Genomic DNA, 26369 nt, shown 5'->3' with positions numbered 1-26369 from the left:
TGGTTTAGCCTATACACACTACTGAGCAATGCACACGCAAATAGTGCCTCAGTGAATTTGGTATAAAAGTCAACACAAACATTAGCTGGTACCTTAAAAGGGCATTGTATAAAGATTAAATATCAAGAACATCAAAATAAATTGTGACATAGGACCGACCTTTTTTCTCCTTGCAATGCTTTTAGTCGAGACCAAGACAACACAGACTGACTGAATCCCTAATGCTAACGTTAGCTACATTTGAAAAGTTGGTTTAGCCTACACATCCAGTAAAGTTGGCATGTTTGGTAACTTAAGAGTAACACAAAACGATGTTCAACTGCAACAGCAACGTAATTTAAAAAATGTGTGTTAATTAACAACAATAAAGCAGGTCTTACCTTTGGAAAACTGGCAGTCACGAAGTGAAGTGTGGCAGACGCAGACGATGAACATGACCATGTGGCGCAAAATGCCTGGGCGGAAGTGTAAAGGCAGTAGAACTGACGACCTCCCAATGAGTAAAATGTATCAATATTTTTGCATTTTTGACACTACTAAAAATATACCATTAATTTCTACTCAGTCATCCACAGCTGATTTTATTGAAGCAAAACTAAGTAAAATGCAATTAATAAATAATTCAAAAGTTTGAATTTAGCTTAATGTGATTCCAAACTACACAAAGTCATTTCTATTGTGTATCATTTACTTGGTATTATTTATTTAATATGAATTGACCCCAGTGGCGAGCCGTGACTTTTATACCTAGGCCCTCCCTAAAAAAATGAATAGAGTGGCGAAGTCACGCCCATCTACTTCCGCCCCATGGGACCTTATTTCGGAAAGATAATGTATTGAAGTCAATGGAGAGAGAAAACTTATTTTTCGATCCCGTTTGAATTGTGCCATGAATTACACATATGATGTTTGTCAATCTTAAAAAATAATTTCCATGTCAAAAAAGTCACAGTTTGTCGTAAAACTGTTGAAATATAAGACTATGAAAAATACGCAACTAGAAAGACTACAAATCCCAGAGTCGCGTAAGTGATGTCACAATAGCTAAGATCAGCGGCATATAGATATAATCTATCTATATGGCGCTGGCTAAGATAAGATAACTTTAACAAGATGCCTGTGTGCTTAGTACCAGGTTGTTATCATACCAGCAATGGGTCTTGCTCATTCTTTCGCTTCCCGTCTGATGAAAGGACTAGGAGTGTCTGGATCAAGCTAGCTAGTAGCTAGCACGTTAGTTAGCATTACAGCCGTGTCATTTTTATTAGCCTTAACATGAAGTAACATGAAGTAACCCAACATGTTAAACAGTAAGAGTAGTAGTCATATTTCGTGAACTCTTTGAATAGTACTGTCACCAGTGTGATCATTCTATAATACACTATTTAAGCCCGGGGGAGAAATGCTAACGCTAACGCTAGCGATCTTTTCTACTTCATGCTATCTGCACAAATGGTTGACATTAAACATTAAAACGACCAGGCAGTTCAGAGAGAATCGAAGGCAGGCAGGCAGCTTTGCGTGACATTCTTCAGGACGTGTTTCATTGTGGTGATAGTGAGGGTAGTCAATCATTTTGTTGACAGTAGTGACGGCCATCTTGGTGACGTGTGTTGTTCTGTGAGACCAGAGATGTAGTTCATTGAGCGTTTCACACAATCAAATGTGTTACTTCACAGTTTTACGACACATTTTTTTTTTTTTGACTTGCAAAATTATCTTTTAAATTGACAAACATCATATGTGTAATTCGTGGCACAATTCAAACGGGATCGAAAGATAATCTTTCTCTCTCCATTGACTTCAATACATAATTTTTCCGAAATAAGGTCCCATGGAGGTCCACCGGAAGGGGAGGGACTTCGCCACTCTATTAAAAAAAGAGTCATTACGTCACAGAGTATACTTCAGCGGAATATCAAAACAACGGCCCGGGGTGCAAAACGCATCAATGAAAGCGACCCTCTACCACACAAAACAACACCTGTAAATAACCCAATTTGTGTTCTTTGAAATTCAAAAGGATATTGCATTGTGTTTGTTACTTTCGTTGCAGTTGTATGTCTTAAGTGTAATTTGGCATGCTTTTATTTTGAAGGCGAGTTTACGCTGTTGATAGGAAGTTGTTGTTGCTATGGAAACAAGAAAAGTTTCACAGCGGGCGGAACTTCTCATAAAATCCGCGATAATAAAACCCACCCATTTAGAGGGAAGATATGATTGGTAAATAATACTGTCATTTGACATTACTCTCTCTTTGAGTTACCCTCTGTGAATTTACAGCAGGACAACCAATCAGCTCCTATCATCACAGTGGGTGTTTCTCAATCGCGAGTAAAGCTGCTTCAGAGCCACTATTTCAAGCATACTACGTCATCGAGTGCCGCCGAAGTACTGTTCCAATCTCCAGCATACTTGGAAATCTACCGAGCCCGGCGTACTCCGTTTGGAGAAATATCGAGGCTGCACATGAGTAGACTCCGCGGTCTTAAAATCCCCACAATGCTTTGCGCACGGACCAATTTCCCCAAATCTGTGGCGGAAGATGTAAGGCGGGGCCTCTCATATGACGCACACCTGCACACTTGCTAGCCTGTTCCACTCTTCGTTTTCCAAATGTCAGGAAGTATTCTTGACTCGCTTCTGAAGCAAGATGCTCGGCAGACATGTGCTACCAAGCAAGCGTACTCGAGATTGAGAAACACCCAGAAACTCGCAGAGACGAGCTTCTTTCATTTAACCCTTCACATTCAAACAGAAACTGAATAGGCAGATTCTAAGGATTTATTTCTTTGGAAATGTTATTTTAAATACAATTAAATCATGTTATTTTGGTAAAACTAATGAAAAATATAACTAAAAAAATATTTAGTTTTAAAAATATTTTTTTAATGTTTTTGCACCATAGCACCATAGTGTGCACACCTGTGGTGTGCACACACACAAACACACACTGGACTATTTCCACTGACTGGCTGTCCCTGTGTTTGTATATCTTCTTTCGTAGCTGTTTTGCATCAGGGCTAGTAACATCACCATTGATCCATTCTTCCGTGAGGTGTAAACCTGGTCCCTTTTCTGAGAGTAGCAACGTTTTTGCTTTCCTACACACTAAACATCCTAACTTTCCAGCCTTAATGTCAAGCCAAGGGTTGCGGTCTTTCCATTCGCCCACCTGCTTCGTTGTCCAACCAGCCGGCGGCAAGTCACTTAGGCTAGCAGCAGTAGCAGCTACCTCCGCACCTGCTGCGTTTACTGAGCTCTCGACTTCACCTCGTTCTGGGGAGTGACTGGGCGGGAGAGGAGCCCCCGACTCGCTAACGGTTCTGGTAGCGAGTGCTGTGCTAGCTGCATCACCAGCATCATCTCTGGGTGTCTCTTGGTCATCTCGTGGTGTCACTTTTTTGGATGTGAACCCAAAGTGTGCGAGTGAAAAACTTTGGTTTAGCTTTCTCTTAGCCATTTTAGTCCTCTCCAACGTAACGTCTTTCTCCTCTTTGCCATGCGTGGCTAATTTGCATAATTTGTGTTCGCGTCACGCAGCGTGCGTAGGACTGGCTCCGCTTTTGCCAGTCAAAATAGAAGATATTTGTGAATAAATGTTTCGAATTATGAATACTGGACATAGTAAGCCTCAAAAGATTTTAGTGACCATTGCGAGTGACAAATACATATTATAATTTGGGGGTAAGGTGTTAATCAGGGGGGTAGAGCTCCCCCGGACCCCCCCGGATTTCGCACACTGGGTGGAGGTATGCCCATTATTTTTAATTTGTAAGAAGAAAGGACAGGAATGTGACGGTAAGGTGCACTGCTGCAAACACAACATCAAACCTCTCCAAGCACCTGCAAAGGTAACATGCTAACACGAAGCTAGTACCTAAGACCCCTGAACCCAGAGTGATGATGTTGAGTGTTTGCCGACTCCGAACAAGCAGCAAAAACTAGAATTTTCACCGTTATTAACTTGTGTTATGTCTTCCTTATTGCAATAGTAATTGTATGTGTGCACATGTCGGCCTAAGTTTTAAGTGTTGGCTATAGGCTGAGTAACGCAAAAGTAATGTAAAGAGTAATGTAACGAGTAACAAAGTAAAGTAATATATTACTTTTTTTTAAAGTAATGAGTAATATATAATAGATTACTTTTTTTGAGTAATGACCCCATCACTGCTCATGAGCAGTGTTCTGTTTCCAATTTGCCGATGTGGAGAGCAGGATGTATTGATTGTATTTTGTGGAGCGGAGCACACTCATTGTTATTGATGATGAGGGGAAGCTAAGAATAGATTTTGACTGTGTAGCATAGTTAAGGTTGGATTACGATATTTTTATTTCAGTGATTTATTAAATTCATTTATATTGTTCTTGGTCATTGGTTTCTGTTTGTTTATTATTTTTAGGATTTCGTTGTTGCTTTGATTTAATTGTCCATGTTGGACACTAAGTTTAAAATTATGTATGTGTGACTGCGGGACCTCGCCAATGGCTAGCAGCCTAGCGGCAGAGATCCATAAAACACCAGCTAGCTTTGACTGCTCCACTGTCAACAACGGCACCGAGGTAAAGCCAAGAAATCCTGTATTTAAAAAACACCGTTGCACAAAAATGTTTCAAACAGTGAATCAAGCTAAAATAGTGTGGGATCCTCGGTGCAAGCCGAAGGGACTATTCAGTGTACATTTACATTTCCGCAGCATCTGCAACAAACAGCTAGAACATCTCCTCCTTGAGTCCAATATTGATTGTTTGGGAATATCGGAATCTTGGCTAAAACAGTCTTCACCATCCACTCTTGTATCTATGTCAGGATATAATGTGTTTAGGAAGGACAGACTGAAGGAAAAAGGACGGGGTGTGTTGCTTTATGTGAGAAATACCTTTACTTGTCGGGAGATTGCACTCCCAGCTAATATTGAGTTTGATCGTGTTGGTGTGGAAATCACACTATCTGAGGAAATGTCCCTCACCATGATTTGCCTGTATCGACAACCCACCGCTAAGGTGGATTTCTATGACCAGGTCAAACTCATGCTGAATTCCTGTGACTCCAACAAAGAGCTAATTATTCTAGGAAACTTTCATATCAACTGGAATGACAAACAAAATAGAAAGAGCTTAAAACGGATCATGGATAATCACAACTTAATACAACTAATGTCTCAACCGACTAGAATAACCAAAACCTCCAAGACTATGATAGATTTATTATTTACAAACAAAGCTGACAGACTAGTTAAAACCTACAACTTACTGACTGGTCTTTCTGACCATAATCTTGTTATTTTTTTCAGGAAACTCACAAAAAAAAGGTTAATGGCCACACCTAAAACCCCTGCCTTGGGATCTCGCTTCATCCCCAAAAACCTGCAACAACGTTTTATGGAGGCAGTGAAAATGATTGATTGGGGGGACACTCTCTCCTCTGAAGACATTGGTGAAAACAGTAATCTGTTTATATCTAAAATTAACGATCCAATGTCTTCCTTTTCAAGAAGAGGGTGTCTTAGGGACAGGAAGGGACATCATCTTCCCTGGCTAAATCTACAGTGCAGGAATCTAATGAAATCTAGAGACCAACTTAAAGCAGAGCTTAAAATCCGGACTATCCACTGATAGACAGAAATGCACTCATGCTCGTAACAAGGTAACACAAACAATAAGACAGGCCAAAGCAAACTTTTTCATCAACATAATTGAAGGTGCGAAAGGTAACAGTAAAAACTTTTGGCAAATCCTAAATAAACTATTAGGTAAACATACCAAACAGGAAAATAAGGTTCTAGAATTAAAAATCAATGATTCCCTGATAAAAGACCCTGCCGTGTTGGCCAGCTCTCTGAATGAGTATTTCATAAATAGTGCTCTGGACATTACAAAGCTCTTCCCGCCATCTGACATCTCACCTAGCCCGACTGTGGATACACATCCAGTTTTTGACCTGGAGGAAATCACAGAGGTTGAGGTAAAAAATATAATCTTAGGGTTAAGAGGTTCTAAGGCTAGGGATGCATATGATTTCGACACCAACTTTATAAAGACACATATCGACGGTCTAATAAAACCAATTAGTATGCTAGTAAATCAATCTATCAGCACGAGGGAAGTTCCATCGTCCTGGAAGGTGGCCACGGTGACACCAATTTTTAAATCTGGGGATAAGGCAATGATGTCCAATTACAGACCAATCAGCATCCTCCACTGCGTCTCTAAGATAGCTGAGAAATGGGTGGCAAAACTAATCACCAAACATTTAGACAAAGGTTTCGCTCCACTCCACCCATTGCAGTTTGGTTTCCGTGCTCACCACTCAGCTAACTGTGTCTTTGTGGAAAAGGTTAAATGTATGTTGGAGCCCATATGTAGGTGCTGTCTTCCTTGATCTCAGGAAGGCTTTTGACACTGTTGACCACCAAGTGCTCCTTACAAAGCTGACTTATTTAAATTTTTCGGCAGATTCAATACATTGGTTAAAGTCTTACTTATCGAAGATAAAACAGTGTGTTTTGGTCAACGGTGCCAAATTCCCCTACCTTGTGAACCCTGTTGGGGTTCCACAAGGTTCCATTCTTGGACCATTACTGTTTTCACTGTACATTAATGACTTGCCTAATGTATGTCCTGAGTTGAATGTACAAATGTATTCCGATGATGCGGTCATCTTTGTAAATGGGAAAAACACTGACATGATCTCATCCTGTCTCTCTAATGCTTTGGACAAGGTTCAACACTGGCTGAACAACATTTGTTTACAGTTAAATGTAAAAAAGACAGTATGCATGATGTTCAGTAAACGACCAGTCAAAATCGAAGGATCCAACGTGTTTTTAAACGGAGCAGAAATATAACTAGTCTCCCAGTTCAAGTATCTTGGAGTCATACTGGACTCAAACTTGACTTTTAAGAAACATATTAAGAAAGTATCCAATACTATTAAAGGTGGGGTAGGTAAGTTTGAGAAACCGGCTCGAGATACACTTTTTGTTATATTTCATGGAATGCTCTTAACAGAGATGGGGTCGTTACTAAAAAAAAGTAATATATTACATATTACATATTACTTTAAAAAAAAGTAATATATTACACTACTTCGTTACTCTCTACATAAAGTAACTCGTTACTTTATTCGTTACTTTACTCGTTACTTTACTCGCAGGGCCGGCCCGCCCCTCCCTACAGGCAGATCACGCAGACTGCTAAAGTTTCAAATGTTCTCTTTAGTTCAGTTTCCATTGTCGCATAAGACTGATCCAGATAGCTCTGACCATGGCTGTCCTCTGTCTCCTGCTATCTGTATTTTGCGCAGTATATCTCTGAACGATGCGATGGTGATTCCACTGTGCAAATGGGCAACATTTTCTCTACTATGAAGGATGCTACAAGCCTGTCCATCTCTGCTTTGGTTACCGGTAATTTTTGCTGCTTCGGAGTCGGCGGCGGCGCACTCACAACATCCTCACTCTGGGTTCGGGGGTCCTTAGCTATTAGCTTCACCTTAGCATGTGTTCTTTGCAGGTGTTTGTTGAGGTTTGACGTGGTGTTTGCAGCAGTGGATAACAGCTTCTGGCCTGGACACAGTTTGCACCTCACCGTCACATTCCTGTCTATTCTTCGGACGAACTCAAAATAATGGGCATACCTCCACCCCTCGAAAGTTATCGCTGACTCAGCCATGTTTATGCAGCACTGCACGTGGAGATGTGGGCGCGCAAGTCGTGCAGATTACGTACATATAAACCTGCGGCGGAAACCCCTCTTGTCTGTCAGTGTGATTATGACTGATTTTATAAAAGTAACGGGCAATGTTAGTAACTGTAGTGTGATTACTGAATTATAAAAGTAACGTGTTACACCCAACTCTGGCTCTTAACATCCCGATAGCAATGAATATCTTAAGTGCTTTGACAAAAAATCCATAAAGAAATGTCATCTGTGGAAGCCGTAGTACTGTAAAAAGCACGACCAATCATTTTAGCCGGCCCGGCTAAAATAACTGGATGGCCTACCTGCCTGTCAGCCTTCCATCTGTGCACAAACTTATCTCGTGCCCTCATTGGTCATGTGCGCGTTCATGTGTGTTGGAGGAGGGGCTCTAAGGAAGTAGCATTTCTTCCGGCTGTGTATTTTCAAATTCTAGCGCACTCAAGCTGGTTTCTCCAAAATTACCTACCCCACCTTTAAATTCAACTTGCAAAATGTTAAACAAATTAGACCTTTCTTAACTGTCAGTGCTGCAAAGTCATACCTCCACTGTGTGATTCTATCCCACATTGAATACTGGTCGTTTGCTTGTGCCACAAACCTGAAACCTATAGAACAGCTGTACAAGAGAGCTATCAAGGTTTTTGACAGAAAGCCATATTCATATCACCACTGCACCATCCTTGATAAACACAATTTCTTGAGCTTTGACATTTTTAAGTCTTTTAAAAGTATGCGCTTTTTTTATAAACGTTTACATGGACTGGCCCCCCCTCCCTTAGGGGAATTCATCCACAAAAAACACACTGGACGCTGCACAAGGTCAGAAACCAGAGGAGACTGTGAAGTCCACCGTAGACGGACCACTTTTGGACAAAATGTCCTTTCCATTAAAGGTGGGATAGGTAATTTTGGAGAAACCAGCTCGAGTGCGCTAGAATTTGAAAATACACAGCCGGAAAAAATCTGCCACTTCCTTACAGAGCCCCTCCTCCAAAACACACGAACGCGCACATGACCAATGAGGGCACGAGATAAGTTTGTGCACAGATAGAAGGCTGAGAGGCAGGTAGGCCATCCAGTTATTTTAGCCGGGCCGGCTAAAATGATTGGTCATGCTTTTTACAGTACTACGGCTTCCACAGATGACATTTTTTTATGGATTTTTTGTCAAAGCACTTAAGATATTCATTGCTATCGGGATGTTAAGAGCATTCCATGGAATATAACAAAAAATGTATCTCGAGCCGGTTTCTCAAACTTACCTACCCCACCTTTAAAGGCAGCTCATTGTGGAATAGCCTCCCAACTGAGATACAGGATTGTCCCTCTCTCAATAGTTTTAAAGGACAACTTAAAGAATGGTTGAGAAACAAACAGATTTGCAATCACCGCTAAATGCACTTTAACACAGGGGCATCTCCTCTTGCACTTTATGCAGCTCTTGTATCTTCTCTTGCACTTTATATGTCATAGCTGCTATATTGTATTACCATGTCATAAATACTTGTGTATGCTGCTCTTGCTCTTTTTGCATATCATGTATTTTGTTTTTGCTATGTTTGTAAAATGTCATTATCTTAAATGTTTAATGTGAGGGACTGCGGATGGAAATGAGCTTAAAGCTAAATCTGGCACTGTTACGCTTCATACATTTTAATGTTTTAAGTGTTCATTATTGTGCATTGTCCCTGCCAAATAAACGATTAAATAAATAAAATCTCAAATTATATTTTTGATAATAAAAGATTTTTAAAAAACACATCCGGTCTCTGAAGCTGCGCAGGGTCGGGCCGGGTCAGTACTTGGATGGGAGACCGCCTGGGAATACCAGGTGCTGTAAGCTTATGCCGCGTTTCCACTATACGGCCTCGCTCGGCCCCGCTCGGTATGGCTGGGCCGCGATTGGCCTCGTTAGGACCAGCTCACTTTATGGCGCGTTTCCATTACAGTTTAGGAACTGGGGTAGTATCTATAGTAACGCAGTATAGGCGGAGCGACGCTGCTTAAAACTGCCGTGACGTCATCTTCAATGCGACACAACAATGGAGGATGTGAAGATGTGAAAGCGATCGTTTGCTTGTTTTTTGCTGTGTGGTTTATTATCACAAGAAATAGACAAGAGTTGTTTCGAAAGAGGCGACGTATAGAAGAAGCTGACGCGAGAGTTCGGGCAGTCCTCCTACGCCGCAGAGACTACAGGACGACTCGAATCACTACTAACTACAATGCTACTTGGTAAGCTAACGTTCGCTAACTAGCAATGTGTTTAGGCTCACGCTCCCTATACGACCAAAGTATTTCAAGTATTTAATTAATTGTAGCTACCACTTTTACGTATTAAAATATGTATGCTTTTGTTTGTGTATTTCAGAAGTTACCGACCGAGCTACCGAGTGGTGGAATGTGATTGTTCCATCTTTCACACACTCAGTGGGTGGAGAACTTCAGGATGCCTGAGGAAAACCTACGTTCATTACATGAATTCAAAAGAGGGCATTATGAACAGAAAACAGCGAAGTTGTCATTCAGGAATTAAGGTGTTTAAAAATGTGTAAAACTGATGTGTTTTTTCATGTTTGCAAAATGTAATACATGTTTATTCAGTGATAAAAGCAATAAATACTGAGGACATTGTGAGAAAGCGACATTATTGTATAATATATGTTAAAAACCGGAATGTTTTGCTCGTTATAAGTTAGTCAACATTACATTACATGTTACTTGGGTCTGATGCGCACCTGAATACCTAGAATGTATAATGTAATACCTAAATATTCATTGTATTGAACATAAATACATCTTTTCTTTTTCACATACATGTGTTTGTCAAATTATTTAAACCAAAAAAATGTTATCAGAATTGACTATTTAGTAAATATTTGAATTTCAAGCACCAGTACTGCCCCCATAATAATAATAATCTAATAAATGAAGCAAATATCAAAGCAAACTATAAACATAAATACAAAAGTGTAAAACACAACAGAACTATATTCATAAATGCAAGTGTAAAAAATTGTTAACATGGATGGAGGCTAAAGTATCCACAGCATAAAATAATATGATTATGATGGTTTGTCTGAAAGACACAGCCTCAAGGTTCAAGGTTTTTTATTTTGTCATACGAACATAGCTAGTGTAGTTATGACAATGAACATCTTAGGTCACAGGCTCCTCCAACAGTGCAACACAATAACCCAGATCAACAGAAATATAGTGCAAGTAAATATTAAGCGCTGTGCACCGCTCTCTTTGTATAGGTGTTTTATTTTGTTCTCTTCTCTTTGAAATATATAAGCAATGTGTTTGAGTCTAGCACAACGAGGGTATTACAATTGAGTAATTTTTACTACATGTATTTATCATGTATTCTTAATACCATTATGTAATGTTATGTTTTAGAGGAGGACCTCAAGCTAGCAAACTCAATTTCAAACAGTATGCAGAGTTGTCCTGCTAAAGAGTTAAAATGTATTATTTAACCAAGTATTTATTCTCTTATTTGCTTTAATTGCAACAGATGATAAAGGTTTCACTGTGATAAATATTCTCTTAAATCCATAAACCCCTGTACAGTGCTTTGTGGACGATGGTGTTTATGATATTTCTGACTGCAGAGGGACGCCTAGATGATGCCATCTTTCTGTGTGATCGCTGGTGGGTGCAATTATTTATCAACAAGCAATAAGATAAGACATGGCATTGATTCTGCTGGGCCAGTTGCCGTTCCTGCAGGGCCAGATCGTCTCCTCCTCGGTTTGTGCTGTTGATGCAGAGGACGTTGTTCGGAACTGTTCCTCCTCGCTAGTCCCAATGTAATCATCTAGAACAGAAACATGACTTGTAAATTCCACAAACTACTGCAGCACAATACTATAAATAGCAACAACAACTATAGAAAAGACAAACTGAACGTAAACAATGGCACATATGGTGTTAGCAAACAATAGCTCTCGCTAATGCTATCTGCCTAGCTAGCCTTCGGGGCTCCATAAAATCATGGGTTGTCGAACATAAATGTAAGGATAAAATAGACTTATTTGTTAGAAGTGAGCTTTAGAACAGATAGGGACACAAAGCTTTCAAGCAAATAACAGAACGTTAGCAAAAACGTACCATGCAGACTCCAGTAACGCCAGTGTCTGTGTAGAGACCTCCTGAAAGACTTTGATATTGCGAGTTGTCCCGTCGAGCACCCGCTGGACCTTATCATCTGCAATATAATGGACGTCGTCACTTCCTCGACCGACCATGGTGTGCTTTTCTTTGCCATTGTTGTAGCTCCTCTGTTAACAAAAATGCTGTTTGTAAAAATGGATTATCTAGCGCGCAGATTGTGACGATTCTCTCCGACCAATCAGCAGCCGAGAGCGTTGACGTCACAAACTCAGCCTCGTTGTCTCTGGCCCTGGCCCCACGATTTTATGAGGCCAGAAAAACTGTGAATTAGGACCCGCCGGCCGGTACTAGGCCAAGTGGAAACGCAACCACAAACGGGCCGCTGACGTCACAGCCCTCTTAAACCGGGCTGCGGGCTGTAGTGGAAACGCGCCATTAGTGTCCTTCAATACACACAGCTGAAAAAAGTTTGGACCATGCACAATGAACCATTCATCGACAAACAAATGCTCAAATAAACAAGTAGCCTAAAAACAATGGTCTTTATGTTTTAATCAATGCATTAAACTGACATGCTATTTATAGCTGGTAAAATGTCAGAATAGAGGGTTATTGGACAGTACTTGAAATAACTAAACCTTTATTTTTTAAATTAGTTAAATATAATAAAATATATATAAAATACACATTTCCTTTGTCTTTTTATGTCCTGCAACTACTGCTCCTTTGACACAACCTTGACGAAGGGGCAGGACACACAACTCCCTGTACTTGCTGTGTCAGGTATGGGCTGTCCCAAACTTCCCACACTTCCTGCACATGTTGTGCAGTACTTTGCAGGTCAGCTTTCGGCTGGTTGGAGCAGGACTAGGAGCAGGAAAAGCAGAGAGAGGCTGGCAGTCAGAGCCTGTAGAGCAGCGACCAGGACAGGAACCTGTGAGGTTACTGGAGTAAATATCATGGAGCTCCATCTGAGAGCTCAAATGTGGTGCTGGGAAACTGCCTCTGCACCACCACCCAAGCTGCTGCCGCTGTCCCTTTGCCGTGGCAGCCAGCTGCTGTCCTGTACCTGCTGTCCAGTACCTGATGTACCTGCTGTCCAGTACCTGATGTACCTGCTGTCTAGTACCTGCTGTACCTGCTGTCCAGTACCTGATGTCCAGTACCTGCTGTCCAGTACCTGATGTCCAGTACCTGCTGTCCAGGACCTGATGTCCAGTACCTGCTGTCCAGTACCTGCTGTCCAGTACCTGCTGTCCAGTACCTGATGTACCTGCTGTCCAGTACCTGCTGTCCAGTGCCTGATGTACCTGCTGTCCAGTACCTGATGTCCAGTACCTGCTGTCCAGTACCTGCTGTCCAGTACCTGATGTACCTGCTGTCCAGTACCTGCTGTCCAGTGCCTGATGTACCTGCTGTCCAGTACCTGATGTCCAGTACCTGCTGTCCAGTACCTGCTGTCCAGTACCTGATGTACCTGCTGTCCAGTACCTGATGTACCTGCTGTCCAGTACCTGCTGTACCTGCTGTCCAGTACCTGATGTCCAGTACCTGCTGTCCAGGACCTGATGTCCAGTACCTGCTGTCCAGTACCTGCTGTCCAGTACCTGATGTACCTGCTGTCCAGTACCTGCTGTCCAGTACCTGATGTACCTGCTGTCCAGTACCTGATGTCCAGTACCTGCTGTCCAGTACCTGATGTCCAGTACCTGCTGTCCAGGACCTGATGTCCAGTACCTGCTGTCCAGTACCTGCTGTCCAGTACCTGATGTACCTGCTGTCCAGTACCTGCTGTCCAGTACCTGATGTACCTGCTGTCCAGTACCTGATGTCCAGTACCTGATGTCCAGTACCTGCTGTCCAGTACCTGATGTCCAGGACCTGATGTCCAGTACCTGCTGTCCAGTACCTGCTGTCCAGTACCTGCTGTCCAGTACCTGATGTCCAGTATCTGCTGTCCAGTATCGCTGTGTCAAACTTCCCACACTTCCTGCAGTACTTTGCAGCTTCTCTGGAATCTCACAACAGCGATTTTTAAGTTCAGGCATTTTTTATAAATGATTTATGATTTATTACACCGAACACATTTATAATAAAAAACAATATATAATGTTAACACTGCAATTTTTGTTATTGTGTATAGGAGAGAATAACATACATGGAACACAAATACACTGTCATATTATATATTACATTGTTTGGTTGAGTCCATCTTTGAGATGGAACCAAATGTGGAGGTGATGCTGACCTTGGTATGTGGGAGGTGAAATTATGGGTTTAAGTTTTGTAGTTCAAGTTTAAGTATTTTAAGTGTAAGTATTCTAGTTTGAGGTAAAATCTTTTTTTTTATGAAGGAGTCACACAACAGGTTCATTCTTTTTTCTTTGAGTCAGTAAAGGCAGCCTCAAACAGCAGCTTATTTTCTGTGTACTGGTTTTAGGAAGGAAAAACAAATGAGGCACAATTCTTTATATTCCTACTGGATTTATGTCAAAGTAATAATAATAATCATAATACAAGACAACACTTTGAATTAAAAAAATGTATTTAAGCATTTTCTCTGATAGAGTTTACAACAGGCTTTTGACATGTTACCAGAACAAGGGAAATATATTTTGAACAGGAAACACTATTCAAAACAGAACAGCTTACAAATAATACATAAATACAATAAATACATTACAAAATTGAAATAAAAAACCCAATATGAACAAGTTAAAATTGGACAAATACAATACACAAGACAATATCAGGAAAGACTGTTGGTAAAGATTATGATAAAGTAAGGAATTAGCAGCCCAAGTTCCTCAGGGAGGATTAGTTTGCAGTCTCCCTGAAAAGTTTAAATCCAGGTATGGTATGATGCTTGGATAAAACATTCTTTATACTCTTAACAGTCGTATAACGTACATATGTCATTCATCTGTTACATACGTAAACTATCACTCAGATGCTTTTTAGTTGTTCATATTGTGACCACTGTTTGGCTTTTTACTGAATACACCAGATGCCAAACTCCAATTTCTTCAGCAGGAAGTCTCTGCCTTTACAGTGGAAAAGATATACAAGTAAACCCTGAATATCTCACAGGCTGCTGATTCCTCTCTTCTATGGCTGTTATTGGTCAGGAGGATTCAGGAAGTGTAACATGTTTCTGATTGACACTTTCAGCAGTAATATGTGGCCATGCCAATTTCTTATGTATCTGCAGCTAAAACGTACTGTCCATGCAATGTGTTTGCAGTGAGCTGAGCCTGTAAGGTTGCATCATCTGTTTGATTTCATCATGCCTTAGCCAAGTTAGCACACACTGAGACATGTGATGAAGCTGTGAGACATTTACTGACATCATGTTACAGGATTAAATAAACCAGTTCCAAACTTTTGCGCTTGTTGTTCAAATGCTGTAAAACTGTAAATCAGTAGCATAAATCGCAACAGAGCAGAAGATATTATTTAACCTTGTAACCAATAGAGTGGTGCAGGAATGAGCAAAAATTAATTATCATTTTAGCACATCCGGTTCCCTCGTCTTAAAGTTGACGTTTTTTTAAATATGTTTTTTGTTAGAAGCCTGAAATAAGATCTGTGGTTAACACAAGCTCATGTTTTGTTTTACGACATAAATATGTCGGTAAATACCCCACTGATGAATGTCTGAAGCTTCTATATGTGTGACAAACGTTGGTTGTCTGAATAAGACTAATAAAAGTCATAACGCCAAGCATTAGCCACCTTTAGCTTAGCGGTGGTGATGTGCAGCCATGCGACTGTCAAGTAGTTTGTTTATAGCCTAGCCTGTGTTTGCAAAATATCGTATTTTCTGGAATAACCCTAAATCCATTAAAGAAAACAAATTGCCTTTTGGCAAGGGAGCCCTTGCGATGCTACTTTCCGGGATGTCACCACTGCACCACTCTAGTCAGCTGTAGTGGCTCATAGATTCTGAAAAGTCAGACTAGGACCACAGAGAAACCAGCTATAGTCTTGGTAAATTGTAGATGAAGTAAAAGAAAATGTGTCACTGCCATCACTCAACATATTGCAAAGTAGCCCCTGGTAGGACCCTGAACCCTCCCTGCACTTCAGGGGGGAATAAAAAAGAGAGTGATGATCTCTCCCAGCGTATTGATGAGTCTGTAAGGCAGTTTGAGTTAATGTCATGCACACTTGGCAGTGGTCAGACAGAAGGCCATGATGGAGGGAGGCACCAGGATGTCAGTGAAGATGGGCCGATACCCTGCAGGCAGAGGGGGGGCGCTCTGCTCCAACAGGTCCAGTACGGCCCCTCTGACGTCCCTGGAGACATCACCACGGATATCCAGCAGCACACACACATGCTCTTCACTGAGGGGACAGAAAAACATGGTCATAAGCTACAAAATATTCATGTTTTTAAATGGTTAACATCGGAAATTGACATAAAACTCTTTAAAATTATGCCATGCTTTAATAATCCCCTAGGGAAAATCAGGTCTTACTCTGTTGTTGATATACAGTTACAGTTCAAATACACACATGCACAAACACATGCGTTCATGGAGACGTGTCCCAGCGACGGGCTGCCATGTTTGGGCACTATTGAGCCTTGCTAAGGTCACTTCTTTAGTTCCCAGTAAGCGAACTCGCTATATTTTTGGTCTGTGTGGTACTTGAACCAGTGACCAGCTGGCAGGGCCGTCCCTGGCCAACATGAGGCCCCACGCAAAGTTATATGATGAGGCCCTCTGTTTCACGAGCGTCGACAGTGGAGGGTGCTAGTGGAGCCTCGCAGCGGCGAAACCGTGCCGCGTCACACTAATTGCACCGCATAAGTGCATTGGTGCGCCGCATTTTCGGCTCAGTTGAGGCACCCTCCGCAAGATGAGGCCCCCTCCGCAAGGTGAGGCCCCACGCAGTCTGCATGATCGCCTGTAGGGAGGGACGGCCCTTCCAGCTGGTTTTGTATGGACTGACCCCCATCTTAAGGTCCTTACACACCGAGCCGATTTTCGGCGTCGTAAGATGTCGATAGATGTCGGGCCGCCGATGAGCGTCGTATCGCCCTACTCAGATTGGTGTGTACTGCACCGTCGTGTCTTTTCGGCCGTGCCGACACCTTCCGTCGCCGATTCGACATGAGCCTCTCGTTGTAGAGTGAAAATGGAACGCACACGCTATTAGTTGTTTGTTTATATCACGCAGTCTGTTCTTCTTCTCTCGGTGTATCACGCAGTCTGTCTTCCGGTTATTGCCTCTTTTGAATGACGAATACACACTACCGCCGCCTGCTGGTAAGGAGAGTTATTGCCACTAACACATGTCAGTTTGGTGTGTAAGGAGCTTTAGTGTCCGGAGCAGGGGGCAGCTGTTGTATATACAGCACCCGGGGATTAGGGTCTTGCTCAAAGGCACTTAATTTGAACCAGCAACCCCTCTGGTTCCTAAGCCAAGTCCTTACGCACTGAGCTGCTGCCGCCCCTCAAGATGATTGAATTTGATTATAATTGATAGTATGGTTATTGAACTATAAATCGCAACCTGGTCTCACCAGAATGCGTGACTCCACCACGACTCCTTAACACCGCAGTGCGTGGTGGAGTCACGAACTTTGCTACATTTACGTGTCTGCACCACGCAAACAACCCCAATGTAAAGTGAATGAGGCTCCTTTGTCGTGGTGCACACACGCATTTCTACAACGTCCAGCAGTGAGCTTTTATTCTATAAAACGTTTTTAAAATCTACTTTATAGCTTGTAGTAACTCACGGGAGGTTTCTTTTATTTTATTTGTATTCATAATTATTTTTATTTTTCGTCAGAATGTATTATGGTGCATTATTTACCAATTTTTGTTCTCAAAAAACAGTGCATTGTGTGTAATACAACTGTGATTTTTATTAAATTAGTTAGTTTTTAAGGAAGGCCAGAGCTTCAGCTGTGTCAAATAGATTGTTCCCTTTAGTTAACGTTATTTAAAAGATAATTATATTCCGATTTGATCATGTCCCCTTTATTGTATTACGGACCCAAAGAGCAATGTGAGCGTCCATTCCCATTGGATAACGGAGGATTTTACACCCGGAAGTAAGTATTCTCCTTACTGTCGATTGATTTTACAGTGATATCTGCACTACTCATCAACTCAAAAACATAAAGATTATCCTTGTTAATTACACAACATTGATTGGTTTAAATTGTGTGCAATGCTTTTGTAATTTTCCCCTTCGATTCGGAGAAACAAATATTTGTTCAGAGTTTAGGATGGCCGAAAACACTACACTACCCAGAATCCTCAGCTATTATTCCGCTTTGCCTCAAGCTCTGTGATTGGTTGACCTTCAACTGCATTCCATATGAAAAAAACGTTTCGTAAAAGATAAAATCATACTTTATTCAGCAGTGCTTGCTTTACTCTTTGAAAGTCATCACATGAATGCATTGTAATGAATGGTTTGGCTGCATTAAACATGACACATCTGTCGTAGTTCTTTATTTATCTACAGAGATCGGGCCTCAGAATAGACCGGAAACTATTCTTTTACCGTTCTGTTTTAATTTCACAATAAAGTTAGTAGTAATAATTTGTTTTGATATTATTGTTTTTTATTAACTACTAGACCGCTGGGTCATGTTAAGACCATCTTTTCTGTGTTGCTGTGGGTTTTTTACATCGCTTTTGTGTTACAAATATCAAAACAATAACAGAATATATCCGTCGTAAACTAAACCAGAAACAGCAGTCTATTTTATTTTGTTAACACTGTAAACTTGACAGCTTTTTAACCTGCACCTCCTACTGGTTAAAGCACGTTATTACACGTTTAGAGTAATTGCAATGCAGGTAGATTGTGTTGCTTTTTAATTACTGTTTTAAAATGCCTTTTTCTTAATGTCTTTCATTTTTGTAAAGCACTTTTGAATGTGTTATATTTGATGAAAACATTTAAATATTAAGAGTACATACTCTTAATATAGTGGGAAAGTGGAAGGTCAATGATATAAATAATATAGAATAGAAAATATCAAGAAGATACTGTAAGTGATCTCTAAATAAAACAGTTTAGTGCCTGATAGGAGGATGTGCAAAACAGACAAACTAATAAGGCTTTATTTAAACATTAAAGAATACTTTAGGTTAAGGTCTTCTTTTAAATAAGAAAAAAGCTTTGGGGGTATCTACAGATATTAAGCCTGACAAAGTACTTAACGTCTAATATTGGTTTGTTTGTTTTGGAACTTGACAATCAACTTTCCTGCAATGTTAACTATGTTGAAGCACTTATTTTAACTGATATTATACATATTAATTATACTCTTATAAGATGTATGTAGATAGTATAAGAAATGTGCAGAATATGTTTAATGGTGGAGGTACACAGATATCGATAGATGTCTTGTAATGCACTGTTGAGGAACCTGTGACCCAAGTTTTTCATTCATTGCATAACTACACCGTAGTTGTGTATATGATATGTTAATAAACCTTAGAAAATCTTGAAATCTTGAAAGGGATGTGCAAAATAGCCATTATATACAGTTTTTAATTAACTATTAGTAGAGAATAACGAGGAATGAATATACTTTATAGGGATCTGCAGATAAATATTTAGTCTTCTCAAGCACCCACTACCAAATATCTCGCCTGATTGTTGGCACTTGACAATCACCTTCACTGAATTTTACTCAGGTGTAACTAACGTCTGATTTAAGGGTTGTTTATATTTCACATCATTAATCCAAATATGTAAAGTAACTAAAATAAATGTAGTGGAGTAAAAATACCAGGTTAACCTTAAAGAAAGCCCTCAGGATTATAAAAGACCTCCATCACCCCAGCCACAAACTGTTCTGTCTGCTGCCGTCTGGCAGGCGGTACCGCAGCATCCGGACTAAAACCACCAGACTCAGGGACAGCTTCATCCCACAGGCCAGAAGACTATTAAACACCTGAACTTTGAAACAACATCCATAACATTCATCTGGCTGCTACTTAGAAATTATTTATCTAATATATCATATTCCAATCACTTGTATATAGTTCTATTTCATACTTACTGACCGCCAGAGGCACTGATGAACTGCTCACTAAGGCTTACGATGCAGCGGCGCGCATGGGCCGTATAGGCAATTCCCTCTCTCACCTCATGCTCGCCCTCTCAGCCTCCCTGCAGCAGGAGGCTCTTGGCGCTTCCTCTACCAGCCTCAGTGACGCCTCATTACAGGCGTTTGCTCTGATGTCCAGAGAGCTTGGGCGCCTGATGTCCACTCTCGTCCAGACTCGTCGCCAGGTTTGGCTGGCACAGTCACCCATATCAGAGGCATGTAGGAGAACTCTCCGTGCGGTCCCAGTGGAACCGGGGGAGCTGTTTGGTTCAGCGGCCGTACAGCTGCTCGAACGGACTGTCCAAGCTAGTCAGACCAGGCAACAGTTCTCAGCTCTTCGCAGAGACATGCCCCCCCCCGGTAGGCCTAGAGGCTCCGCACCTGCCTCCCGAGGCAGATCCCATCCACCGACTTACCCCGGTGCCCGCCTTGGGCCTCAGTATCCCACGGGGGGGCCGGCCCGCTACGGTCCTGTTAACTCGCCCCCAAGGCAGCCGCGGTATCCGGTGCCTAACCGTCGCCCCCCCAGGGCCTCCAGAGGCCGGGGGGCAAGGTACTGAGGGTCTGGGGCCGGCTGTCGGTTATTACTCTCAGCAGCAGCTCAACTACTGGGTAGCTCAAGCTTCAGACCCCTGGGTGGTTTCCACTTTAACCCAAGGGTACAAGCTTCAGTTCCGATGCCGCCCCCCAGTCTTCAGCCGGGTCAAAATGACCACCATAAACGACCCGACAAAAGAAGTCGACCTAAACCAGGAGCTGTCAGTCCTCCTGGCCAAGGGTGCAATCGAGCCTGTGGACCCCATCTTAGAACCTGGGGGCTTCTACTCGACCTACTTCCTGATAAGGAAGAAAGGCGGGGGACTTCGCCCAATCCTCGATCTGAGGGAACTCAACAAATTCCTGAAGATCTTACCTTTCCATATGCTGAGCACAGCGGACGTTCTTCGTACCGTTGCCAGGGGGGAATGGTTCACGTCCATCGACTTGAAGGACGCTTATTTTCATGTGCCTATTGTGCCTCATCACAGGCAGTTTCTTCGATTTGCCTTCAGAGGCCGTCATTTCCAGTTCAGGGTGCTTCCATTCGGACTCTCCCTCTCCCCAAGGGTGTTCACCAGGTGTGTCGCGGCAGCTCTCTCGCCCCTGCAGTCTCAGGGTATGAAGATTCTGCCATACTTAGACGACTGGCTAATCTGTGCACCATCCCGGTTGCAGTCGACCCAGGACACGGCTCTCCTTCTCTCTCATGTCGCCCGGCTAGGCCTCAAGGTGAACATGGAGAAGAGTTGTCTGAACCCCTCTCAGAGCCTAACCTTCATTGGGGTGGTTCTGGACTCAGTCACTATGCGGGCCTGTCCATCTGCTCAGCGCCTGGACGACATCCTCCAGCTTTTTCCCCTCTTCAAAGGGGGCAGGTCTCTGGCATATATCCTGTTTCTCCGCCTCTTGGGCAAGCTGGCAGCTGCCTCAACTGTCGTTCCCTTGGGCTTGTTGTCACTGCGCCCCCTGCAGAGATGGCTGAACGGCCTCCACTTAGACCCCAAGTGGCACAGGCACAGAAAAATCAGGGTGTCACAACAGTGCCTCTCCACTCTATCCCCATGGAGGAGGAGGTCGTATATGTCAAGGGGCGTGGCCATGGGCTCCGTCCCTTTCCGCAGAGAGACCGTTACGACGGATGCCAGCCTCTCGGGATGGTGTGCGGTGTGGCAAAACAGAGCATATCAATGTGCTAGAGCTACGAGCTGTGCACCTAGCACTCAGGCACTTCCTGCCATACCTGAGGGGGAGGCATGTGCTTGTCCGCTCGGACAACACTACAACGGTTTATTATATAAACCATCAAGGGGGCACCAAATCTGCACGCTTGCTAGAGGTGTCCCAGACTCTCCTGACCTGGGCAGCCCCTTGCCTGGCCAGCCTACGGTCAATGTATCTGCCCGGAGAGAGGAACCAAGTCGCAGACTTCCTCTCCCGTCACAAGCCTCCACCAGGGGAGTGGCGACTTCATCCAGAGGTGGTGGCCAACATCTGGGGTCTCTTCGGCAGGGCAGAGGTAGATCTCTTTGCCTCGAGGATTTCGACCCACTGCCTCCTATGGTTGTCCTTGATGGAGAAGACCAGCCCTTTGGGTCAGGACGCCCTGGCTCATTCATGGCCAGGGTGCCTTCTCTATGCCTATCCACCCCTTCCCCTGATCCTACCAACACTCCTCAGAGTGCTTCATCAGGGCCACAGGCTTCTTTTGGTGGCCCCCTTCTGGCCAGCCAGGACTTGGTTCTCCCTGCTGCACAGACTCTGTTGCGGGACACCTTGGCGTCTCCCCAACAGGGGGGACCTCTTGTCTCAGCTGGAGGGTCGGATATGGCACCCCGACCCCGGCCGCCTCCAGCTGTGGGTCTGGCCACTGGAGGGCCCGACCCACTGCTGAGCGACTGCGTAGAGCCTGTCAGGAGGACTATCCTCAATGCTAGGGCACCATCTACTCGTAAGCAGTACGAGAACAGGTGGAAACTGTTCTCTAACTGGTGCCAAGGGCGGAATGAGGACCCAGTACATTGCTCGGTGCCTACTATCCTTGAGTTCCTGCAGTCCCTCCTGGACGACGGCCGGTGTCCCGCTACCGTCAGAGTGTATGTGGCTGCTATATCAGCTCAACACTCAAGGGTTGACAACAGCACAGTGGGGAGCCATAGGCTGGTATCCCTCTTTTTAAGGGGAGCACTGAGGCTTCGCCCCCCGAACATCCCAAGGGCCCCTACATGGGATCTGCCCTTGGTGCTGGATGCCCTATGCTCGCCTCCCTTTGAACCCTTGTTACAGGCAGAACTGAGGTGGCTCTCAGTCAAGACTGCTTTCCTTCTTGCCATCACCTCAGCAAAACGTGTAAGCGAGCTTCAGGCCTTGTCTGTGAACAGCTCGTGTCTGAGGTGGAACTCAGATGGCTCAGGTGTCACCTTATGGCCGAACACAGCGTTCCTCCCTAAGGTGCTGGCACGCTCTCATTTTAATCGGCCTATCCAGCTGGCACGGTTTGACCCCCCATCAGGAGAGGGGGAAGAGAGGTCGAGACTCCTATGCCCGGTGCGGGCCCTTAGAGCTTATGTCCAGGCTACCGCTGACATGCGTCAGTCTGAGCAGCTCTTTTTGTGTTACGGTGGTCCTAGAAGGGGCTGTGCGCTCTCAAAACAGCGCTTGTCCCACTGGATCGTGGACGTCATTGCCCAGGCATACAAGGCGAATGACTGTCCCTTGCCACCTAGAGTAAAGTGCCACCCTACCAGGAGTGTCTCCACATCATGGGCGACCTGGAGAGGTGTGCCCCTGGAGGACATATGTGCTGCGGCCACATGGGCATCTCCGAGCACATTCGCCAGATATTACAGGGTGAATGTTGCCGCCCCTCACCCGCTGGGTGTGGTCCTCCTGCAGAGTCCGTCTAGGCCATCCTTATAGGTGAGTATTCAGACTTCCTCGTGACTCTGTTGATATAGGTCATCCAGTGCTAAAGCACCGCCTCTGGCGGTCAGTAAGTATGAAATAGAACGATAGTTACGTATGTAACTACGGTTCTATGAATACTGGATGACCGCCAGAGTTCTTGGTCACTCGGAATTTCGTGTTTCTGCGAGAAGATTCCATAGGACTGAGCCCGTTGACAGCACCGGAACTTATACCTTCCGGTGTCATACGGGGTCACACGTGACTTTGTTGATATAAATATTCGACCTACGCATGCGCGAGACAGAAGATATCCAGTGCTAAAGCACCGCCTCTGGCGGTCATCCAGTATTCATAGAACCGTAGTTACATACGTAACTATCGACTCTTATTGCACTATTTCACTTTTTACTATTTTACTATTTTTCTTTTTGTATTTACTGCACTATTTTTTCTGTGTATCTGTTTTATTGTGTTGCACTGTTGGAGGAGCCTGTGAGGGGGGGGGGGTAGGACACGTTCTAAGCACATGGTGTAGTCCCATAGCTGAGGATTCTGGGTAGTGTAGTGTCTTCTGCCATCCAAACACTCAGAACAAATATTTGTTTCTCCGAATCGAAAGGGGTAAATACAAAAGCATTCTACACAATTTAAACCAATCAATGTTGTGTAATTAACAAGGATAATCTGGTGTTTTTGAGTCGATGAATAGTGCAGATATCACTGTAAATAAAATCAATCGACAGTAAGGAGAATACTTACTTCCGGGTGTAAAATCCTCCGTTATCCAATGGGAATGGACGCTCACATTGCTCTTTGGGTCCGTAATACAATAAAGGAGACATGATCAAATCGGAATATAATTATCTTTTAAATAACGTTAACTAAAGGGAACAATCTATTTGACACAGCTGAAGCTCTGGCCTTCCTTAAAAACTAACTCATTTAATAAAAATCACAGTTGTATTACACACAATGCACTGTTTTTTGAGAACAAACATTGGTGAATAATGCACCATAATACATTCTGACGAAAAATAAAAATTATTATGAATACAAATAAAATAAAAGAAGCCTCCCGTGAGTTACTACAAGCTATAAAGTAGATTTTAAAAACGTTTTATAGAATAAAAGCTCACTGCGGGACGTTGTAGAAATGCGTGTGTGCACCACGACAAAGGAGCCTCATTCACTTTACATTGGGGTTGTTTGCGTGGTGCAGACACGTAAATGTAGCAAAGTTCGTGACTCCACCATGCACTGCGGTGTTAAGGAGTCGTGGTGGAGTCACGCATTCTGGTGAGACCAGGTTGATAAATCAGGGGCGGTCAGGTTACCTGATGTCGGGGTATTTGGCTGCCAGTCCAGAGACCTCCAGAGTCAGCATGTTGGGGTCTTTCAGTCTGATGAAGTCAGCCAGGACGGGCAGTAAGGCCAGAGGGTTCACTTCAGGTACTGACCCTTCTCCTTCCTACACACAGACACACATATGAGTGATATGGTAGGGGAGAGTGTGGTAAGATGACCCCCCTCCTGTATCTAGGGAACTGTACACATTTGTTGTCATGTGACCATACATTCAGGAAGCACCCATCATTTATATTGGTCTGTGATGGAGAGAAGCACATGTTAAAGTGGTAAATGTGTTTGTTTCACAATAAACCATGTTTTGCTTGTCAAAGTACATTTTCCACATGTCAGGTTTAATTACTGAATCTTCAAAACAAATATATCCAGGTCTGAAAATATGTATCATACATGTTGGTTATTTAGCAAGGTGTAAAACCGCGTAAATCATTTAGCTAAAGACTAGCATGAAGGATTAAGATAGACAGTGAGCCACATGCTGTGCAAAGTCCTTAACTGAACCCCCCATGAGGCACTGAAGTTAAGTTAAGTCTCTGTAGTATAAAATTGTATTTCAAAGCAGTTCTACACAACTGATTTGTTTTTTATGTTTTAAACATTGTAGTAAAGCCATCACGCCAAGAGAAAGACTGAGGAGATGGAGAGAGCCACTGATGGCGAGGGTGGAAAATCCCTCAGAGCAGTGGCAAAAGACAGAAATATTGACAGATCAACCCTGGGTAGATGTGTAACCAGCTATATTTACCAGGATATATATTTAGGGCTGTTTGGTTTATTCTGATTTGTTTTAATGGCATCAATTCCCTCCAAACATGATTTATATTGTCGATGAAACAGGTGTCACTACAGTGCAGACACCAAAGCAGGTAGTGGCAGAGAAAGGATGATATATTATATTATATTATATTATTGATATAAATGTTTTACTTATACTTAGGTTTAAACTTGAAGTCTGGGACTTCTCTGCAGCACCACAATACTTTATTCAGATTGTTTCAGATATTTTGCTTTGAACAAATATTTGGCTTACTGCGATTTCGATATGGCACTTTTCCATTTGGTGATAAAACTTCTAAAACTACAGCAGCATAAAGAAAGTGTGTAATCTACTCTCGTCATCATTTTGCTATAAAACCAGCCTTTGAGAAACCCTTCATACAAAATCTGTTAACAGCATGTAAATCAAATAGAGTGCATTAGAGAGTGTTTCCCCTCACCAGGCCGTGGAGGATCTCTCTGAACTGCTGGCTGTCCTGCACCACCTGCTGGGCCAGCTGCCTCCTCTCCTCAGCGCCGCGACACACCAGCTTCTTCTGCATCAGAGCCCGCACGTACTCCACCACCAGCAGCCACTGAGCCTCCTCCTGCAGGCGCTACACACACACACACACACACACACACACACACACACACACACACACACACACACACACACACACACACACACACACACACACACACACACACACACACACACACACACACACACACACACACACACACACACACACACACACACACACACACACACACACACACACACACACACACACACACACACACACACACACACACACACACACACACACACACACACACACACACACACACACACACACACACACACACACACACACACACACACACACAC

At 43.1% G+C, this 26369-nt stretch overlaps 1 protein-coding gene across 1 annotated transcript in view; it reads right to left on the bottom strand.

Moving 5' to 3' along the window:
- Positions 1-14290: 14290 nt before the first annotated feature.
- Positions 14291-26369, bottom strand: part of exoc3l1 (exocyst complex component 3-like 1) — a 30631-nt gene continuing 18552 nt past the window's right edge. Inside the window, exons 13-15 of the mRNA XM_034122206.1 lie at positions 25936-26091; positions 24688-24821; positions 14291-16170 (exon numbers count right to left, since the gene is read on the bottom strand). Of these exons, the coding sequence (XP_033978097.1) occupies positions 15984-16170; positions 24688-24821; positions 25936-26091 (477 nt within the window). The 3' untranslated portion in view covers positions 14291-15983. The remainder of the gene's footprint in view (positions 16171-24687; positions 24822-25935; positions 26092-26369) is intronic.

This window comes from Trematomus bernacchii, unplaced genomic scaffold, assembly GCF_902827165.1.
Source record: "Trematomus bernacchii unplaced genomic scaffold, fTreBer1.1, whole genome shotgun sequence".
NCBI classification, from domain to species: domain Eukaryota; kingdom Metazoa; phylum Chordata; class Actinopteri; order Perciformes; family Nototheniidae; genus Trematomus; species Trematomus bernacchii.
This window is presented reverse-complemented; position numbering and strand designations above follow the sequence as displayed.